This window comes from Leuresthes tenuis, unplaced genomic scaffold, assembly GCF_036924035.1.
Source record: "Leuresthes tenuis unplaced genomic scaffold, fLeuTen1.0.hap1 SCAF_3, whole genome shotgun sequence".
Lineage (NCBI taxonomy): Eukaryota > Metazoa > Chordata > Actinopteri > Atheriniformes > Atherinopsidae > Leuresthes > Leuresthes tenuis.
This window is the reverse complement of record NW_027325357.1, coordinates 18,035,516-18,055,186: the sequence shown is the minus strand read 5'-3', so window position 1 is coordinate 18,055,186 and position 19,671 is coordinate 18,035,516. Positions and strand designations below refer to the sequence as shown.

At 40.9% G+C, this 19,671-nt stretch overlaps 1 protein-coding gene and 1 non-coding gene across 2 annotated transcripts; both read right to left on the bottom strand.

The window, feature by feature from the left end:
* Positions 1 to 272: 272 nt before the first annotated feature.
* trnaf-gaa (transfer RNA phenylalanine (anticodon GAA)) lies at positions 273 to 345 on the bottom strand. Its single transcript has one exon. It is a non-coding gene; the product is annotated as a tRNA-Phe (tRNA).
* A 2,317-nt stretch (positions 346 to 2,662) lies between these two features.
* Positions 2,663 to 19,192, bottom strand: LOC140303472 (G-protein coupled receptor 22). Its single transcript, XM_072382239.1, has 2 exons — positions 18,790 to 19,192; positions 2,663 to 6,533 (listed from the first exon to the last, which is right to left on the bottom strand). Exon 2 carries the CDS (start codon positions 6,406 to 6,408, stop codon positions 4,723 to 4,725), a length of 1,686 nt encoding a protein of 561 aa, XP_072238340.1. The 5' UTR covers positions 6,409 to 6,533; positions 18,790 to 19,192; the 3' UTR covers positions 2,663 to 4,722.
* Between the last annotated feature and the right edge of the window lie 479 nt (positions 19,193 to 19,671).

Sequence of the window (19,671 nt, the reverse complement as noted above, 5' to 3'; positions counted from 1 at the left end):
TGAAATATTGAATTACTTAAAATGACCTGTCGAAGTTGCTCGAACTTGAAACCTCGGCAAAACCTTGAATGAAACACTCTCGCACACACCGTGATATAGATGTGTCCTTCATCGAATTAGGGTTGTTGTAGCGAATGATTTTATTTTTTCAAGATATTTTGTTTAATTAAAGTTTCACTTTGTCACAGGCTTTAGGATGTTGACTATTCTATTATATTTTGTACTTATCGTTACAAAAGAGCTTAGTCATTGAAAAAAGTTCACAACCTCGCTGCCGAAACCCGGGATCGAACCAGGGACCTTTAGATCTTCAGTCTAACGCTCTCCCAACTGAGCTATTTCGGCGCGGATAGTAGCCATGTGTGCTATATAGAATTAGTATAGAGGGTTAGGGCTAGGGTTAGGGTTAGGGTTAGGGTTAGGGTTAGTTTAGGGTTAGGGTCAAATTTAAATACAATTATACAGTATAATCAATATAATTAATCATAAGTTGCAGAGAAAGCTAATTAACTCTGCAAAAAGGCCGACACTTGTAAAGACCATTTTTTAAAGGACCGTTTTGAACAAAATGTACGCCAAAATCTTAATATGGTGACACAAAAAATAAAAGATGCCACCAACCTTAACATAAGATTACTTTTTAGCTGAATTTTAACCAGAGTCGCTATAGCTATTATTTGAACACAAGATGGCGCCATTGGTAACCTTAACGCCCGGTCGACACACTCCTCACTGTAGACTTCTATCCTGGAAACAAATCAGAATTTATGATGAAATCCCACAGTGACTGCATAAGACTGAAAATCAACGTTGTTGTTTTTTCTTGAAGAAAAATCAAACCATTTACTATAAAACTCAACCCATTCTGCTGCATCACTGACTCATGGGGAAATCATGTATACCTCATACGACCTCATACAAAGAGTGTAGTGTACTTTATTGTAGGTGGTGGCATGCAAGAGACCACTGAAGTTCTTTGTACGATATATTTTGTAATGTTATGTTGTGTAGGTCATTTAACGACATGTATTGCCCTTCTTGAATAGATCAGTACTGTACTGATTCAATGCCCCCACATCAGATTACAGGAATTATCGACCTGTCAAAAAATATATTATTGTTTATATTATTTATTTATTAATTTTTTTCCAATTTCACCTCTATTAGCACAGACAGTGGATGGAATTTATCAGGTGCATTTACTTGTTAGCCATTTTGACTTATGAATTTCATGTTTTTTTTGGATAACATTTGAATGTAAAGACATTTTATTTCAAACTGATATTGCGTCTTCTTAAGCAAAGCTGGTAGAAACTACAAAATTGTATCAGTCTGCACTTAGTGTTGGACTTTTTCCTTTTCTCCAATGGGGTTTTGCAGTGATGCAGCGCTGTCCCTTTATTAGTCATATGATGTCTCTGTACCAGCTTCTGTGCTTCCCTTCTCTTCTTTTTCCACCCTAATCTCCCCACCATATTGCCTCATTCTCTCGCATACATTTCTGTTCCTCTGTCATCCCCCAAGGTGACTTTCCCTCCTTCACAGACACTGCAGCCGTTCCTCGCTTTGTTCTGGAAGCTATGAGTGTGGATAAGAGATGAGAGAGATGCAGACTGCCAGTGTAAAGAGAGGGAGAACCAAGGGGGAAAATGGGAGTGTGAAAGAGGAGGGGACTGATGAGATTATCAAGCAAGGCTGGAGGAATCAACAGTTTTGACGAACAGCACAAACCAGTAAGGAAGGAAACACACACACACAGATGCACAGACAGATTTGTCAACATCGAGAGCTGCCTCCACAGATGCTTACCTTACTAGCATGTTTCATCTTCATTAGCAGTGGTGATTAGCACAGTTGTCACATACCAGTGAGGCATAGTGAGGGTTTGTTACAGTCAGCACTAAATACGGCAAGTATCTGGGACAGAGTTTCTAAATTTAGGAATCAGAGGAACAGGGATTGGAGACAGGAATTGTAAAAAGGGAGGGACAGCTGGAAAAAAGAGGGAATGATGTGGACAGGAAGTTTCAGAGGACCTGAGTCTAAACTTCACTTATAGTATGATGAGGCCCAATCACACTTTTCACTGTCCTTTAAAAAGGCACCCAAAATAAGATTGAAATATCATATTTCCACCCAATCATCCATTTTCTACATCTGTTTAATCCAATTCAGGGTCGCAGGAGGGCTTTAGCAATTTAACAATCACGCACTCCATGCACTCTCACACCCATCCTAGTTTCAATTTAGACTTGCCAATTAATGTAACGTGCATGTTTTTAGACGATGGGAGGAACCTGGAGAGAGCCAACCCGAGCACAGGGAGAACATGCAAACTCCACACAGAGAGGCCCCAGTTGGGATTCAAACTTAAAACCCTCTTGCTGTGAGGTACTAATAGATTATATCATTGTCAAATTATCAAAAATATTTAATCTTTTTGCTAAGAAATTATTGTGAGAAGGATTAACCATATCATGTCTGTAAGTACTGCATGTTGTCAACCAACTTGTTAAGTTAGAAAACAATGTGGTCTTCCTTCTAATTCCATATCAGTTAGCCCTCAAGAGTGCTCTTGTTTCCAGTATCATCTGTAGTCTGGTGTCTAAATCATAAACAAAAATGCATATCAATTGACACAGTGAACATAGATAGACCTTTTTAATACAGATTCTGCTCTTTTCTATACAATAACACATATTATAAATCTTATACAATACTAATATTTCTCTATACACATGGTCATAAGATGTAAAGTACAATGTACACACGTACAGTATTAACACAAATGCACTGACATATTTTTTCTCTTTACAGTAACTCTCCAACTCACTAAGAGTTTATCACAATGGCTGATGTTCTGTCCGGCAGATGATTGTGGCCAAAAAAAAAAAAAAAAGGTTTTCTGGCTAAAACCCAAATCAAACACTTACATATTTACATCCCTGAACAATGTACATGAATACACAAAAATTATTGTCTTCTGTTTGGCTCACAAATTTTGTAAAAGAAGTGAAAGTGAAAGTAGACCAAGAAACCCTCCCAAGTCTTGAGTCCATAAAAAGTTAAACATGTACTCTATCTACTCAGTGACATAAACCGAAACTTACTCTAACATCCATAATACAACAGCTGATTGAGCGCTGTTTTTTCTACTCGTTTTTTTTTCCCTTTTTTTTTTTTTTGTTCATCAACTTTAGAAATGAGACATGAAGCCCTGAGGAGAAAGAGAGACACAGATACAGTATAATGACCAGGTCTTAAGTCCAGAGGCTGTCTGTCTCTGTAGTCATTCAAAATGCTATTTGAAAGCAACCACAAGAGGAGATGTCATATGTCAGCAGGTGGCTTTCATTGTTGATATTTCTCCAGTTTGTAATTAAAGGTAACCTGCACCGACCTCAGACAGTTTCAATGAAGTTTTCTTAAGGTATTGCCCTTTGATTCCCCCTGTAAAACTGTAGTGATGTAACTTCAGTAGTATTTCACCAGCCTGTCATATACACATAGTTACAAATGCTCCACATAATTATCTTTTTTGAATATCCAGCAGCCTTCTGCTGTTAATCAGAAGAGAAAGTTCTCGTCCTTGTCTTTTCCCTCTGTAATCTACACCACATAGTCAATAAAGAAAAACAACAATTCTGTGTTCACATTCTCTTTGTTCACATCTTAGAGGTCATTGCTTTGCTTGTGTTTTATTGCACAAAACCATGAACACGCACACACACACATTACATCATTTACACAACCAGACATTTGTTGAACACAGGAAATGTGTACAAATGTGAAAACATACAAACACAATCACACATTTCTCTATTATCGTGACTATCAAAGGTGATTTTAAACCATACATTTTAGCTTGACCTTGCACACATTCTTCTAAAAATTAGTTGCTTAATAGAAATTAAATTGAAATCAGTTGCTTTTGATCTATTTATTGTTTTTTTTGCCATTTCCTGGTAACTTCTTATGAGCCTGTAAACTTTAAATCTGAATGCTTGCATTCATCTACCATTAATTTACCAACCATTTACATTAAGTGCAAACACTTTTACTCTATGTTGATACATTGTTGTAAACATACATCCGGACATTCAGCACCATGACAATACTTATAACTCAATTAAGGCATGACAAAAATAAGGGGAGAGAAAGAGAAATGTAGACGTACGTAAATATTTTTGACACTGAGAATATCTGTGCAGGACAGTATCTGTGTGCTTTCACAGACAGTTGCTAAATATAAATAAGTGTGCATTAGTGGTATATGTTTGGGTCTAACTGTGCATATGTACATGCACATGCAAGTTAAAAGTGCACTCAGGAGCAATATTACACTGTATGTGTTTGTAGTTATCAATCTTACTACTTGTGAGCTGCACACTTGTATTATATGTTTTTATGGCTAGGTTGTCGTAATGCTTGGCATGTGTTGCCATGGATATACATTGGTAGTCAGAGATAGACTAATAAGTGCCTATGCAAGGACAGAGAAAAGCAGGGTTCAAATAAGAGCACAATGCTCACTAGTTTTCTCATCTGCAGGGAACCAGAGGCCATTGGACTGGCCGTGACCTAAACTAGCTGCCTCTCATCTGTCCTCACACCCACACACAAATATACTCGCAATCCATCTCCATCAACTTAGTAAGATGCGTACAATTCTTCAAACTCACAAACACGCTCAGTCATGAAGGTGCACTCTGAAGACCAGCCTCATTCCCTTACTGCCTCTGTAAGACATCGATCAGTGCCATCACTGGCCTCCACCCGTGACTTGCGAGCCTTTCTTTGGCCTCCGCCCTCAACCCACGAGTTGTGAATAACAGTCCCCCCACTGGGAGCTGGGTCTACTTGCAGAAGTGACACCACCCTTTTCTTAACGCGTGTTTTGAGGGCTCGCCGCAGTTTCTGCCTGGTGAAAGCATAGAGCAGAGGGTGAAAGATGGTTGTTCCATAAGCCATCGCCAAGAAGCACAGACGAAGGCGCACCAGGCCATCACTCGGACCCATACACAGTATCAGAACATTGACTGCGGACAGAGGGGCCCAGCAGCCCAGGAAGCTGGATATGATAATTAGGGACATTTTAAGGACACGACGCTGACGTTCCCGGCGGTCCCTATGCCTCCGCACTGCCCGCCTCAACGCAATGATGGCAGAAACCGAGGCCTGCACACCCACGGAGGAGGCAGGCAGAGGCGTGGAGGCATGGGTCTGAGCTGAAGCTGAAGCTGGGGTTGGAGAAGCAGGGGTGGCTGGTGTGGTTGCAATGGGGGTGGTGGCAGCAGTGCTGATGGTAGTCACAGTCGCCCCACTGTCAGAGATTCCTAGGGGCATGGAGGAGAGTGGCGGCGGTGATGTGGGTGTAGGGGTGGCAGTGGGCATTAGGGGAGGATGGTTGAGGTTTTGGTTCTGGTTTGAGGACACTGTCTCTGTTGGCAGACTCAGGTCCTTCCTCCTCTGCCTCCTGCAGCGTATCCTGCAGGTGGAGTCCTTTGTGCGTGTACTCCTCATCATGTGGGAGCCAATACGGATATTGAGGGCCTGTAAGATCCTGGAGTAGGTGAACAGCATAACTGCAACAGCAGTGAAGAAGCAGGGCACTTGAAGTAACAGGTGATAATACATAGCCAGACCTGTGTAATACCCTTGCCCTCCAACACACAACAGAGTCCTGTTCTGCCATACTGGAGGCAGGTGGTGTGAAGGGGAGGGGGGCCGAGCGGACGGTAATAAGGAAGGAGATGAGGAATAAATGGGGGTCAGTCCCGTTGTGAGCACTGAGTCATTGTTCTGCCTCTCTGGCTTCTCGTCTCCACTGTTTTCATCTGTTGAAGAGAAAAAATCCCCTTCAAGAAAGGGCAGGAAAAAAACAGCCAGAGACACAGCCCACACCGCTGTCAGGAGCAGTGCAGCACGCCTGGGGGTAAGCAGACGACTGGCTGGACGCACCGAGATGTCGTATCGGTCCAGACTGATCACTAATACATTGACTGCTGTGGCCACACTGGTGAACGTGACGCAGGCCTCATGAAAGCAGCAAAGTGTGGCCAGGCTGCCAACTCCATTTTCATTAGATGGCAGCAGGATTACAGCCACAGTCAGCGGCAGACAGAGCACACAGACCAGTATGTCGAGCACATGGAGGTTGACTGTGACCAAGTTACTGACTGAATCCACCAGGTTGGACTGAGCACAGTAGAGCACAAGTACGGTCAGGTTGCTGCTAAAGCCCAACACAAGTTCCAGCAGAAGTACAGTGGTCAATGACACCTGGAAGCCCAGAGGGTAGGGTGTGCTCCAGCCCTCCTCCACGCCTGTCTCTCCCCCTCCGTCCAGCAGGCCTACCCCCTGACCATCGTTGGTCTCCAGGAGGTCACGATAGCCTTCGGTCTCCATTGACGCCACAGCAGTCCTTCACACATAGCAACAGCGACCACCACACCAGACCATGGTTTATGTTTCCTTTTCCTCTGACTCAAATGAGACAGTGATGATGATGAAGACCAGATCCGTGTTTGTATCTATGCATCAGAAAAGAGAGGTAAAAAAAAGGTGAGGAAGAGAAAGACAAAAACAGGACAGAGAACGATCAATCAGTGCAGCAGTCAGCTTGCCTAATCTTTACTCAAAAATAACTGTACAACAAGTACATGCCAAACATGTCAGATTTCACAAGTTCATGCGTGAGGTGAAAGTGATCTTTGGAGTCATATAGTGCAGTTCAAGCTGCTGCTGATGACCCATGATGTCTCACAGGGCTCAGCTATAGACAGGGGGAATAGTTAAGAGAGGATTTAGTGCCGGATGTGTCCTGAAGGACATTTGCAGGTATGAATTCATTAAGCTGATCCCTGACCAGTTCATATTTCAACAAGCCATTAAACATTTCCCTTTTTTCCATCTTTGCCGGTTCATATACTTATTCACACCAACATATATAAGGTTCATAAATATGCTATGCAGGATAAGGCGTGTGCACATACACAGGACTCAACAAGCACACTTTTATTGTTGAGATGTCAATGACATAATACATGTTACCTATACCAATTTGTTCTGATGGAATTTGTTCTTTGATGACTGACACCCAGCTTTGTGAAGACAAACTCTTGCCTGTGAGGATCCAGTAAATGGCTTTTCACCCACAAGCGCAATAAATTGTCAGCCACTGCCGTTAAAAAGGGGAGGTGGCAGGGACATTGGTGGGCTGATGGAAACAATGCAGTGCATGTCAACTTCGCAGGAATCCAACAAAGGGTGGCAGCAGCTAATAGTGCGCACAGGGAGACATAATGAAGATGAATTGATCAATGATGCACAGACAGCACCACTTAAACAATGCTATGAAAGAAGGTCCAGCTCCACTGGCATCCTGTCCACACAGCTTCTTTTTCTGCTTCTGTCTCCTGTATCCTTCACACCCCTTTCCTTTTTTTCCTGTTTACTTCCTGAGACGGCTACCGTAAAGCATTTAATTTCCGTGTGGATGCTCTCCCTTACATGGCAAGGAACCAAAATGTTGTGAAGACACCTTCCAGAAATCAAGTAAGGGACAAAACTGTTCCTTGCGTACCTGAATAAGGAAGAAAGGAGTCTTTACTTGACCCTAGTCTCTGCTGTCAGCTGCTCCACTGCCAGAGACTTTGTTGCTACTGTCCAGTTGCACTGTTTCCATTTGTGTTATTTCACAGTTTTTCCTCCCATTTATCCTGTGGAAAGGAACTGCAGGCAGAACAGGACTCAGTGTGGAATAGTGGTCTATCTTAATTCACTAATGGGTTTCATGGGGTTTGCGGTGGTGCTGGAACATTGATTTAAAACATCATTGATCTGCCAATTTAACAAGCCTGAGGAAAGGGAGCGCATAAACACACTCCCATCACAATCTCTCCCAGGGACCTGCGGTCTCATTTTGAGTGCTGCAAAACCAGTTGTGAGAGTGTTAATTTATTATCTTCTAACAAAGGCTGCAGAATTTCAGAGTTTTTTGGGGGTTTTTTTGTTACTTTTATATCTTCCATCTGTAAAGGACTCTACCAGCATTGAACTAATCACAGATTGATCATCTAACGCCACAGACATAATCCTGGTAGTAAAAACTCTTGGAAATATTGAGTGGTAACATAATGTCCCGGTTCAATGTCAAATGTGTTTTTTTCGACATGATTGCTAACATGATGCTACAGAAGATCCAGTTGCAAACAAAGATAAATTTAACATTTAAGAGTCAATCTCTTTCACCTGTCACAGAGGGAACATACAAGTCAATACTGCTTTAACCAAGCAGTGTCTTCCAGCTCATGTTTGTGATGTTTTCAGCACTGTGTTGAATTAAGGTTTGGAAAAGAGCTGCTGTGTGTTTCATATATACAATCAGGCTTATCTGTAAAGGTAAAAGGACAAAAAAAATTATATAAAACAACAGCCAACTTTTCATTTCTTACAGATTATGTGAAAACAGAACACTTTAAGAGAGTAGTATTTTGTAGTGACCGAGTCGATGAGTTTCTTGATATCAGGCCATCATGTGTTTCTCCTCATTTTCCTGCAAATAGCTAGTGATTGTGTGCAGGGCAGCATAGCAGCTTTCATGAAGAGTAATTTATGCTTTTCCATGAAAAAGAAATGATGTCACACAACGATAAAGAATGCTTAGTACTATGATGAACAGATAAGAGCCACAAAGGGACTCAAACAATAGAGAGAGTGTCTGTTAGCATGTGATTGCTTTCAGCAAGACTAAATGTCAGATGGTCTTCATAAAGGCAGCTGTGACTCTCAGCTGTTAAACTAAAAAGATTTCAATTTGTAAAGGGACAGAGGGGAAAGAAATAAAAATGTTTACTGGGTTGTGAACTTTTGAATAATTTTCTGACAATCATAAGTGTCTCCTAAGTTTAAATAGTAAATAATCAGGTTAATTGGAGGTTGCAGCTCAGTCTCGTGGAATTTGTAGCTGTGGAAACTGATGACCAAGTCATTTCAAGGCAATCTGCTAGAATTTTTTTTTGTTGTTGTTGATGATGTTTGTTGTGTAATTGTATCCTGCTTGTTGCAATCAGTCTCAGCGTTTGGGTGTTTTATGTTCGTTAGCAGGTCGGTGCACTCCTGAGTGAGTTGTGGCAACAGAAAATTGCAGGAAAACATGGTGAAACTCTGTCACTGTAAATTACAGCCAGTCTGTGATTGTCAGACCAGAGAGAAGGGAGGGGGGCAGGGGAAGCTTCAGGCAGCTATAAAACACTGTATATTACGACATGACCCCAACACAAAGACATTCAAATTCAAAAAGTTCTTGAACTTGGTGCTTTGACAGCTCAGATTTACGACAAATTTATTACAGTCACAAAGTCTTAAATTGTTTTTGGTATCTCAGTGGGTCCTCTCCCTACCTGTCAATCAACAGTATAATTTATAATCATGTGCACTAAGCTAAATAATCTGACTGTCTGGTTCATGTACGGAGTCCAGTGAGCAACTGTCATCTAGAGATTTTATTTGAGCTTTGCAGATGAGCTTCATTATATCTGATGTCTCATTTACTGTTGATTCCGGGGTTTGCTCCAAGAGAACAAGCTGACAGTGTCCAGCACCCTGCTGTCAAGGTTATTATGGATGTTGGGTAGGAGATGACAAGTTGTCAAGCCTCTTTTCACAATATAACAAGGGTAAACACAAAAGCAGATTGTGTTGTCAGTGTGAATAGTTCAGGTTGTCTCTTTTTTTCCTCCTCTACAAGTCTTGCATTCAGCCGGACACAACCTATCCATGCATTTAATTTGCACCCCTGACAATGAACCTACAAGAAGCTTGACAATGTGTCCTCAGCGCAAAAACAAACAGTGGATCTGCTTTTGTCCCTGGTAGCATCTAGCATTAACATTGTGTGAGGTATTTTCTGGCATACTGTTGGAAATGCCTCTGAGAAATGACATACTTCACACTGAGAGGAGAAGTTGGAGGAAGGGGGTGTACAACAATGTAGGACTAACTTCTAAAATAAAGAAGTACTGAAGATACATGCATACAAAGAAGAAAAAATGAATTTAGAGAGAACAAATAAAAATGAAAATAACAGTAAGAATTACAATAGATAATTCAGGTTGCAGCCCACCAGATAGATGGCATAATATATTTTTCAAAAGTTCAGAATGCAGCAGCACAGATAAAATTCCCTTATCTTTAGTTGGAAAATGTGGTTTTTTGTTTGTTTTTTTACAATATGCTCTTTCTCAGAGAATTCAGAGAGAGTGCTTTACTTTCTCCACCACAATCTTGTCTGCATTAGAATTGCACTTGCTTTTCAGAACAAGAAAATGAACAACACAAACTCGATAATACACTCTAATGTAATTCCTGTTATCCTACCTCAGCTGATAGCGGCACACTTCACTTGACAGGAAAACCGCTGTTCAAGGTCGATGTACATTTCTAATAAAAAACACATGTTTCTTGTTCATGTCTGGCAGCTTATTAAATCCGGCCCTTTGTGACACCACCGTTGTCCACCAAGCTGCTGCTGTTTGGCGGGGTCTCTACCTGCTGCTTTTGAAAATGCTTCAGTTTTTAGGACAGCACGCTCGCATTTTAATCCCTGGCAGTCTAGAGATGACTGTGGTTGGTACATGAGAGATTTGTGACAATGGGCTAATTATTTAAGTGGGACCCCTAAAGAAAACAAATTGTGCTCAAATGGCATATTTCTTAGGAAGTAGCTTATATTGCAGTTTCTGCCAAATCTAGTAAATCCAGTCTAGTTTACTCCTGGTGTGTTGTTCGAAGACGTGAACATCTTAGTAGCGCTGTAAATAAGATAAAAGCATTAAAGCTTAAACAGGAAGTGGGGGCACTGTAGAATGAAAGAAATGCAGCTCAGATTTAAGCCAATGTCTCTGCCCTGTTGGATTTGGCTGTAAAGTCTTGTTTAAAATAGAGCTCTCCTGTCTCCATGTTTGAGTTAGCTTTATGCCGCATGTCAAATCTTTAGGCAAAGCATATTCCTCAGAATTTGTATTACTGTTGAACAAATATGGTGCTCCCAGTCAGTTCAAAATGTTATTGATCTTCAAGCCTTAATGTTTAACTGAGGAAAAATGAGTTTGTATTTCCTCAGAGGAATTAGTAGATTTTGTGTTTGTAAAGGGCCGAGAGATTCTCAGTAGGATACTTCAGACTGCTTTCTGTGACACTGTTCAAATAGAGTATCTGCAAGAAACTGGCAGCAGCTTTGGGAGTTGATTTTTAGACTATATCCAACTGGAAAAGGTCAAAATAGCAGTAGTAGTTGCCTTGCTTCTACCTGATCATAAATGTGCCTGTATTCATTGGCATTCCCTCTTACCATGCACTTAAATAAATGCAACACTTTGTGACGTGTTTTGCTGTTACTGTGTACACATTTTTTTCTCCTTGCCATTTTCTTTCCTTTATTTTTTGTGATCCCGTTGAGCATTCACAACAACATTTTTTAATTTGACCATTTTTGTACTTTTAGTTTGAGTTGAAGCTCCATTTGGGCCCATTTTAATTGGGTTGATGAAGCCCACCTGATGAGAACACATCTTATTGTGAAGTGTTAATCAGTATAGGGTTGATATTCCCTTATATCACAATTACATACCATCTGTAAAAAATAAATCTGTTTTGGCACTCAAGCTTAAATGGATTAAAAGGGGAAAATATACATAGATTTTAAAAAAAAAAAAGATAAGGGCAAAGTACTGTCTGTGCAGTTGCAAAGAAGTAATTTTAGTCAGTATTCCTGTTGCTGTGGTTTATTTTTAGCTGCTGGAAACTGTCCAGCTCCTTATTGAGTGTCTGACAACACTAATAAATCCCTGAAGATGAGGATTTTACATAAAGACAGGAACGGCATTTTGAGAGTATAGGGCTGGATAAAAATATTCTTAATCCAGATCTGGTTTAAAATGATACATTAATCACCTATAAATTCAGTTATGCCCCACCTCTGGTACAGTTTCAAACATCCATAACTTTTGAGTAATTCCACTACCAAACACTTCCCACCAAATATATAACCTCCTTGGCAGAGGTAACAATAACCAATGTAAATGTGAATCACTTTTTGCAAAAATAAGATTGGAATAGAAAAATTACTTTGGAAATTAGCAGAGCCAAGAGGCAGTGTGTCTGATTAGAAAGATATAAGTGTAGCAACTCTATTATATTGTGGTTTCTCTAGGCTAACATGTTTAGAGAATTGTCTCCTTTTTTCCCTTGTAAAACTGTAAAATGTCAGGACAAAATTATGAGAAGGCTTTGTCCTCTGATACTTTGAGAATGTCATCCAAAGTTGACATTTAGGGAAGAAAGGGACCCATAGGAGAGAGTCAGGACAGAAGAGGACTGAAGGAAATAAAGAGGGAAAAAAGATAAAAAGCCAAAAGGATGACAGCACATGCAGCATGCTGACTCATGGCCGTCTCAAGTATTCCTAATGTCCGCAGTGAGACAATCGATCAAAGGCTTAATTTTCCCTCTCAATTTATCTAGCAGCCTAACAGCAAGCAGCGACCAGCTGGGCAGCAGTATCCCTGGCAGGCTCCCAACAAACAGCCTAAACAGGCAAGAAACACAACCTGTTCAATGAGAGCAACAACATACCAAGCTAATTTGTTTCAGCGTAGGACAGCCTGGAAGTTTAGGAAGAAGGCTGTTGAAAATGTAAGAAAACACAACAAACAGAGTCCGTTTCTAACTCTGCAAGTCTTAAAACCAACTCAGCTACTCCCCGTGAGCCGCTGAAAAACTCTTAACACTGAAAAGTTTGTAAATGGGGTATCATGTATACCAATGATCTTGCAAAAGACTTACAAGCAAACTGTGTAGTCCACAATGCTACGGTTAACTTCCACCCACCCACACAACCACGCACTGCCAGCCCACGCCTGTGCGCTCACTCCCTGCCTGTGTGCTCCCCTGCTGATTTGGTGGAAGATGGATTGCTATCTGACATGTTGTGTGCTTAAGAAACTGCTGAATTTCACCCACGCTTAAGCCTGACACAAGTTAGGGAAAAGGAGATGGAGGTAAAAGGAGGTAAGACAAAAAAAACTGGTCTAATCGCAATGAGGGAGTGATGGATGGGAGGAAGACTTAGCGGTGTGCGGATGGATGCTGAGTCCAGTCCTTGCTGGAGGGGAATGTTTGTTCCTTGCTCACTACTACTATCCATCTCTCTTTTGAATAGTCCCAGTTGCACCGCCTGGCCTCCCCTCCTCACCATCCATCTAGAAGCCAGCACATGGCTCTCAGCCATACTCTACAATATGTTTGTGTAATCCCCTCAAGACTGTCTGAGTAGATCATTCTGTGATTTTCAATATTAAACTAGAGCGTTGCAATGCATCACTGCATGTAGAATCTCACAGATTGCTAGAACTACATCAGAGACTTACACGTTGAGTCACTATATACCCTCTATTTCTGACAGGTTGCTACTGTACCAGAAAAATTAATAAGGCAGCAATAGGCTGGTTAATTATTACAGTCTGTAACCTATAGGGACAGCTATGTATAGAAATAGGACCTTGGTCCCTAGACAGCTTGGTCCACAGGGTGTGAGGCATCATTACCACCTGACACCATACTTGATGGATTTCATTTGACTCTGCCATTCATTAAAGACACACTCCGTATACTCTATCCAGCTGTGATGTCCAAAGCCCATAGTTTTGCTATTACAAGAGCCTTCCGTCAATACACTCTAATCAAGGCTGTCATGCAGTCCCAGCTCTTCAAAAACAAAAAGAAATTCACGTGTGAAAGCTTGCAAAATTAAGACAAATTGAGCCTACACAAGTGGAGACTTTAACATCTATCAGAACTGGAGGCTGTTCACTGCATCATTGAACAGAATAGCAATGATTAGTAATGATGTAAGCCAAAGAAAGAAAGATACAATCAAGAGATATAGAGACACTCATTACATTTCTTTTAGAACAGTAATTACACCTCTATTCCATAAGTGTACTGAAGTGATTGTTTGTGATTAGCAGAACATCTCCCCATCTCTCCATTTGAAAGCTCCCCATGAGCGATGTCCTTAACAAAGTCTGAACTGAATCAAATAGCACTTGCCGTTAGGAGATAAATTAATTGTCCAAATGCAGTCATCAAACTGAAATAGCCTGTATGCTACACCCACCTGTGTTGATTTATGTTGTGCTGGAGTGTTGTGAATAAACAGTCAAGTCCCAGTGTGAGGTCTGATGTCACTTTAATGGTTCTCTGGTGACATGGCACCAAACCAGCAGCTCTGTGATAACAGGCCTCTCCAGTTGATCGCTGACAGCAGTTTTCACCTGAGTGTATTATGTCTGAGTGCACTGAACATACCCACAAACACTGGAAATCTCAGATAAACAGCAGATTGTAAACCAAGATGATGAAATTAGTTGAGTTTTTTCTAGTTTTACGTACCTTTGTGCCACCATCGTACTGTTGCTGTTTGAGGGGGCGATATCTCTACGTGCTGCTTTTTTAAAAAGGCTTCAAATTTTTAGGAGGGCACACTCACATTTTCACCTAAATCTCTGGCAGTCTAGACATGATTGTGGTTGGTACATGAGAGATTTGTGACAATGGATTAATTACTTAAGTGGGACCCGTAAAGAAAATATATTGTGCTCAAATGGCATATTTCTTAGGAAGAAGCTTATTTTCACGCAGTTGCTGCCAAATCTTTATGCAGAGTAAATTGAGTCAAAGCACTATATAACCTTTGGAAACAGCTGGACCATGTGTGGTCACAAGAGCTTCATCAAATTATAATGGTGAATATTCATCGAAAAAATTATGTCATTTTTAAATGATGATCTGGAGGCTTAAATTCCTGACAGAAATCTGGCAGTCAAAGTTAAGTTCCATGGTTCAAAAGAAATGGCACTTTTGGGTCTAATGAAAGTTTCTGTTGAATTGCTTTTAGGAAAATGTCCTCAACTTTCTGCTGCTGTCTCATCTGTTTTTTACCTTAACTTTCAGAAAGTGAATAGTAAATTGCTGGAGTGCTACTCAAGTGCAAATTGCAGGGTGGGCGCTTTCAGTAAAACATACTCATTAGCATGTAGCTGTGATTCTGGGTGGATTAGAGTTGTAGATCAGTAGAAAGGTGTGAGACCTTGCGCAGGTGCGAATGTGGCATTTCCATCATGTCTGCTCCTTAGGAACCCTGCGCAAACAAAAGCTAATGATAGAGATACTGCTCAATAGCACTAGGATGAAAACTCAGAAACTTCTCTTTAACAAGAGTTGCCACTGTGTAGCACCCAGCAGAGCAGAAATAAAAAAAAATCTACCCAAATCAAGAACATTTTGTGCTCATGTAGTGCACACCTACACTTACACTTAAACTGAATTAGACTTTGATTCCATTCAGGGCTTACAGAGATGCATCAGATTTCTGACTCACACTAAGAATCCATTAATAACTGGGCTTAATAGAACCAGAGAGCATATAAAGAGGTCAGAAAAAAGAAAAAAACAACAACTTGAACTCCAAACAAAAAAAAAGCAACAAAGAAATTGGAGCTGATAAAAAGAAACCAGGTTAGAATGATTAAACTATCTAACCCTAGAGGGCAATTAGATTCCAGTTCATACCATTTATCTCCTATATACAGGACATCAGGAGAGGAGAGCTTCCCTGCAGGCATACCATGAAGATAGACAGGTCTAAGCTCATGGGGACAAGACCAACACATATCCAAATCCGTCATCATGCAAAGCCAAGATTGAGGGATTGATTTTCTTCTGTCACGCAAAGATCTTTCAAATGAAAATCCCTAGGAGAGACAAAGTAAATGAGACTCATATTCCCACACACTTCATGTTTGCAGCTTACATCTAACCTAGCAGATGTGTGCGCAGAATGACGACGTATGTTGTATTTAATCAAAAATCCCATTTAATACACTTGCTGTGGGTGACCACAGGAAGCCTTTGTACACAGGTAATCTCTTCCATCTTGCCCTTTCTATCTTCTCTTGAAAGTCTATTTCCCCACGACCCCTCTTCTGCTCTTCTAATGATGTCTTGTTCCATGTCCTGCCTCTATTTATTTGTAATATGTAGTGAATTCACTACTTCACATCTTCTATTTTCCCATCCAGAGCAGAGATCTGCTTCACATTTCTGTTCGTCTGTATCTAAGGTGTTAGATTTGGGAATGAAGTTCAGCGTATTTTTAATTTCACACAGTAAACTTTATACAAAAGAATGAGCAATCGTAGCCATCAGTAATCAACGGATCAATACACAAGACAATTGCTGGTGTTTATTTTGTTGTGCTTTTCTCTGTTATGCTAGTTCTGAGGCTCTATATTATTTAGTTTTTTCTAAAGCAAGGATGAGGACACTTAGATTTTATGCTCAAGAACAACACAGAACTTTGACAACTTGTTCATGTGTCTTGGGTTAGCTAAGCCAATTAAAAAGGGGTTGTTCTAATTACTACTAACGTTGACCCTTGTCACTTTTATCTTAGATAAATGCCTGTGGAACAGAAAAAAAAAAGAAGAAAGAAATATGTTTTTCCCACAGATAGAATACGTCTTTACACCAATAGTCATGTTAAAAGACACATCTGGCGCATAAAGAACCTTTCCAGGATTATGACAGTGGAGAAGCTCTTATATAAATTCTGTGTGCTTTTCTCACACTTGCGTTGTCCTAAAATTCCCTCACGAACCGTCTCAGTGTTGTTATATAAAAGGTAAATAAGACCCCTCAATCAGCGTGACAGATCAGAGGTACAGTACTCTGTTTCTCACTGCGCAGAAAGAAAATATGACAGCTCCTCTCAACTGTGCTGCTGCTTCTAGCCGGAGAATGACACGCGTGCAGCAGAATGTTTCCCTATCAGCAACATCAAAGCTTCTCTATAAATACATTTATAGACACAAACATAGAATGACCCACATGGAAAACAAATGCTCAAACTGCCAACCTGGCAGTGGATGCGAATGTGAAAAACCTTAAAACAATTGTCCGTACGCTAGTCACAGCTGGCAGACGCGCACATGTGTGTGCAAACACCATTAAGCTGCATGTTTGTAGTCAGCGTGTACTATTTTCTTTCAAGTAAACGGTGGCAGTAGTTTTGTCTGGCATGAGTTTTAGAGTCATGAAATAAGTACAACTGATATGAATCAGAAATGTACACCTTTAAAGCTGCACACTAACCATTTTAATTAGTGTTCCCCATGATAAGGAAAACCAAGATCCTAGATTACAGCAAAGTGTTAGTTAAGAGGGTCTCCGGTAAATTGCTCACAAATGATGAAACCACACTTTCTACGAGATAACACAGCAACAGTATTTACAGCTGAGTCAAGATTAATTAGAGGGTATGGTGCTGGGTATCACCAAATTAGTGAGAAATGAGCATCGGAAAGTATGTCAAAGTGGGATGAAATGCAATTATTCAAGAGAATTTAATAAATGTGGGAGGCAGTGTTATTGTGAATGCAAAGAGAAAGCTAAGTAAACCAAAAAGTTGATACCATCTGAATCCTTAGTATCAGAAATATCATAAGGCAAAGCTTATGGTAGGGAATTTTATTTGGTGTCTGTAATTAAATGCATTCTTCATACTTATGAACCAGAGCTACTATTGCTGACAGACTGCAGTACAACAATAAACCTAGCCCTTAACTTCCAGAAGATGTTGCTCTGCAGGTGCAAAGTTTCTCAGCAGTGAGAGACCCATCATAAAACGCTGCTCTCCTGCCTTGCTCCCTTTTCACAGGTCATCAACAACAGAACAGTGTTCACAGTCTCTACCACATTCAACCAGATGAAGAGATGAATACACTCAAAATAAACAGTGTGGAATGAACGGAGCGAAGAATGAAAGCAAAGCAGAGCTTTATGAATGCAATTATTTGTATAGTCACCAACCGTTGGAACAAAATTAACCTAAAAGCAGCAGTTCAAGAGATTAAATGCAAATATTTTGTCACACTCTTAAAATGAGATATGAACCCATATGCCGCAATGACATGCCACATTTTTCCCGCCTGTCTGTTGAGGGTAAATACATGTGAAGGAGCCATTATAAACAGTTCGTTAAAGCCATGGTCTCGTGGGGTTATGGCAGTTCGAGATCAACTAATGAGTTGCAGTGTGGACTCATTTTATCTGATTAAAACGTTAAATGTGAAAACATTAGTTTCTTGACTGAGCCCGTGCTCTTTAAATGATCAAAGGGCCACCTCCATATCAAGCGTGGCGCGTGCATGTGACTAAAGCATATCAACAGTCATTGGAAAATGGAACACATTGAGCACAGATTTGACTGCAATTTACCACAACAAATCACTGAATTATAGGGTTTTTTTCCCCAATATACTGATGTTTTATTTCTTTTAATGAATTCTGATTGCATCTGGACAGGAAAAAAATCGAACCCAAACAGATTTGTTTGAACCTCTGTTTAGTCGATTGATCCGAAAATGCAAACAGGCTTTTAAAAGGCCTGTCTTAAGTCTGACTGCGAGGTTTGTTGATTGCGTTAGATAATCTAATCCCGTATAAGAGCCCTCAGCAACTGTTGGTTCAGTTACAAAGGACAGGCGACAGTATCCGTTTTAAAGCCTAAAACATTTGCATTTCTTCAATTGTCTCTGTCAAAATACTCTTACTGTACATACACATATTTGTATATATCAAAATCATGATAAGACTTTGGATATTTACCTGCATTTGCTCAAAACGAATGTCTTAAGAAGAAGTGCCACAGACAAGTGTTAAACTTACCAGTTTGGGTTGTGGGAATTCCCTTTACATCCTACTGCAGGTGTCGGTGCGCTGCGCTTTCTCCAGATCTGGACCCTGCTTCACTCCAGCGCTCTCCAGGACAGCCGGCTGTCAGCCAAAAACGTGACTAGAATATGTTGCCTCCGTTTTGTCATAAATGTTGTGGGAGGGGGAAACCCTCCACGCCTGCAGATGCGGAGCGCAGCAGTCGCTGCTGTCCGCTTACAAACAAGGTAATGTCTTTGTTTTAGCGTTATTCTTTGAATTTCCCACTCCACACGGCGCGCTACACCTGTCCACTTTTATTCCGCGGACTTGCACTGCATCCCACACACGGGCCGGCGAAACGCATGATCATGCGCTAACCGCTCACAGGAGCGCAGTCGCTCCATACCAGTGACCAATACGGTGATCTGCAAGCTGAGGGAGGGAGGATGGAGAGGGGTTTTTGTTGGAAGGGGGAGGAGACAGGGATGTGGGAGGAAGAGGGGGTGGGGGACGCATGTGTGTAACGGGTAGCCTTTCACAAGGACGACCTGAGATTCCTCAAGGGTGAACACTCCTCTGTAGTATTTCAACGAGATTTGCAACTTGCGACTCCTTGCCTCCCCTATCCCCACAGCTTATCTCTCTCTCTCTCCCTCAAAAAATATTACGCACACTTTGGTTGATCTTTCTCAGGGGAAAATGACTGGATATATGAGCTTTACTTAGGAACATCAGTTTCCCCCTACTGTGTTAAAAGCTTTAGGAGTAGGCTATTTTGTCTTCGCCTCACACCGGGGGCTGCACTATGCAGGAATTTCCATCGAGCCGCTTCATGGCTGGTGGATGATGGTTAAAGACAGACTCATGAGGTTTAAAGCTGTATTTACAAGAGTT

What these genes read in the sequence shown, in the direction of transcription:
- LOC140303472 (XM_072382239.1), bottom strand. Translation starts at nt 6,408, where the DNA reads ATGGAGACCGAAGGCTATCGTGACCTCCTGGAGACCAACGATGGTCAG.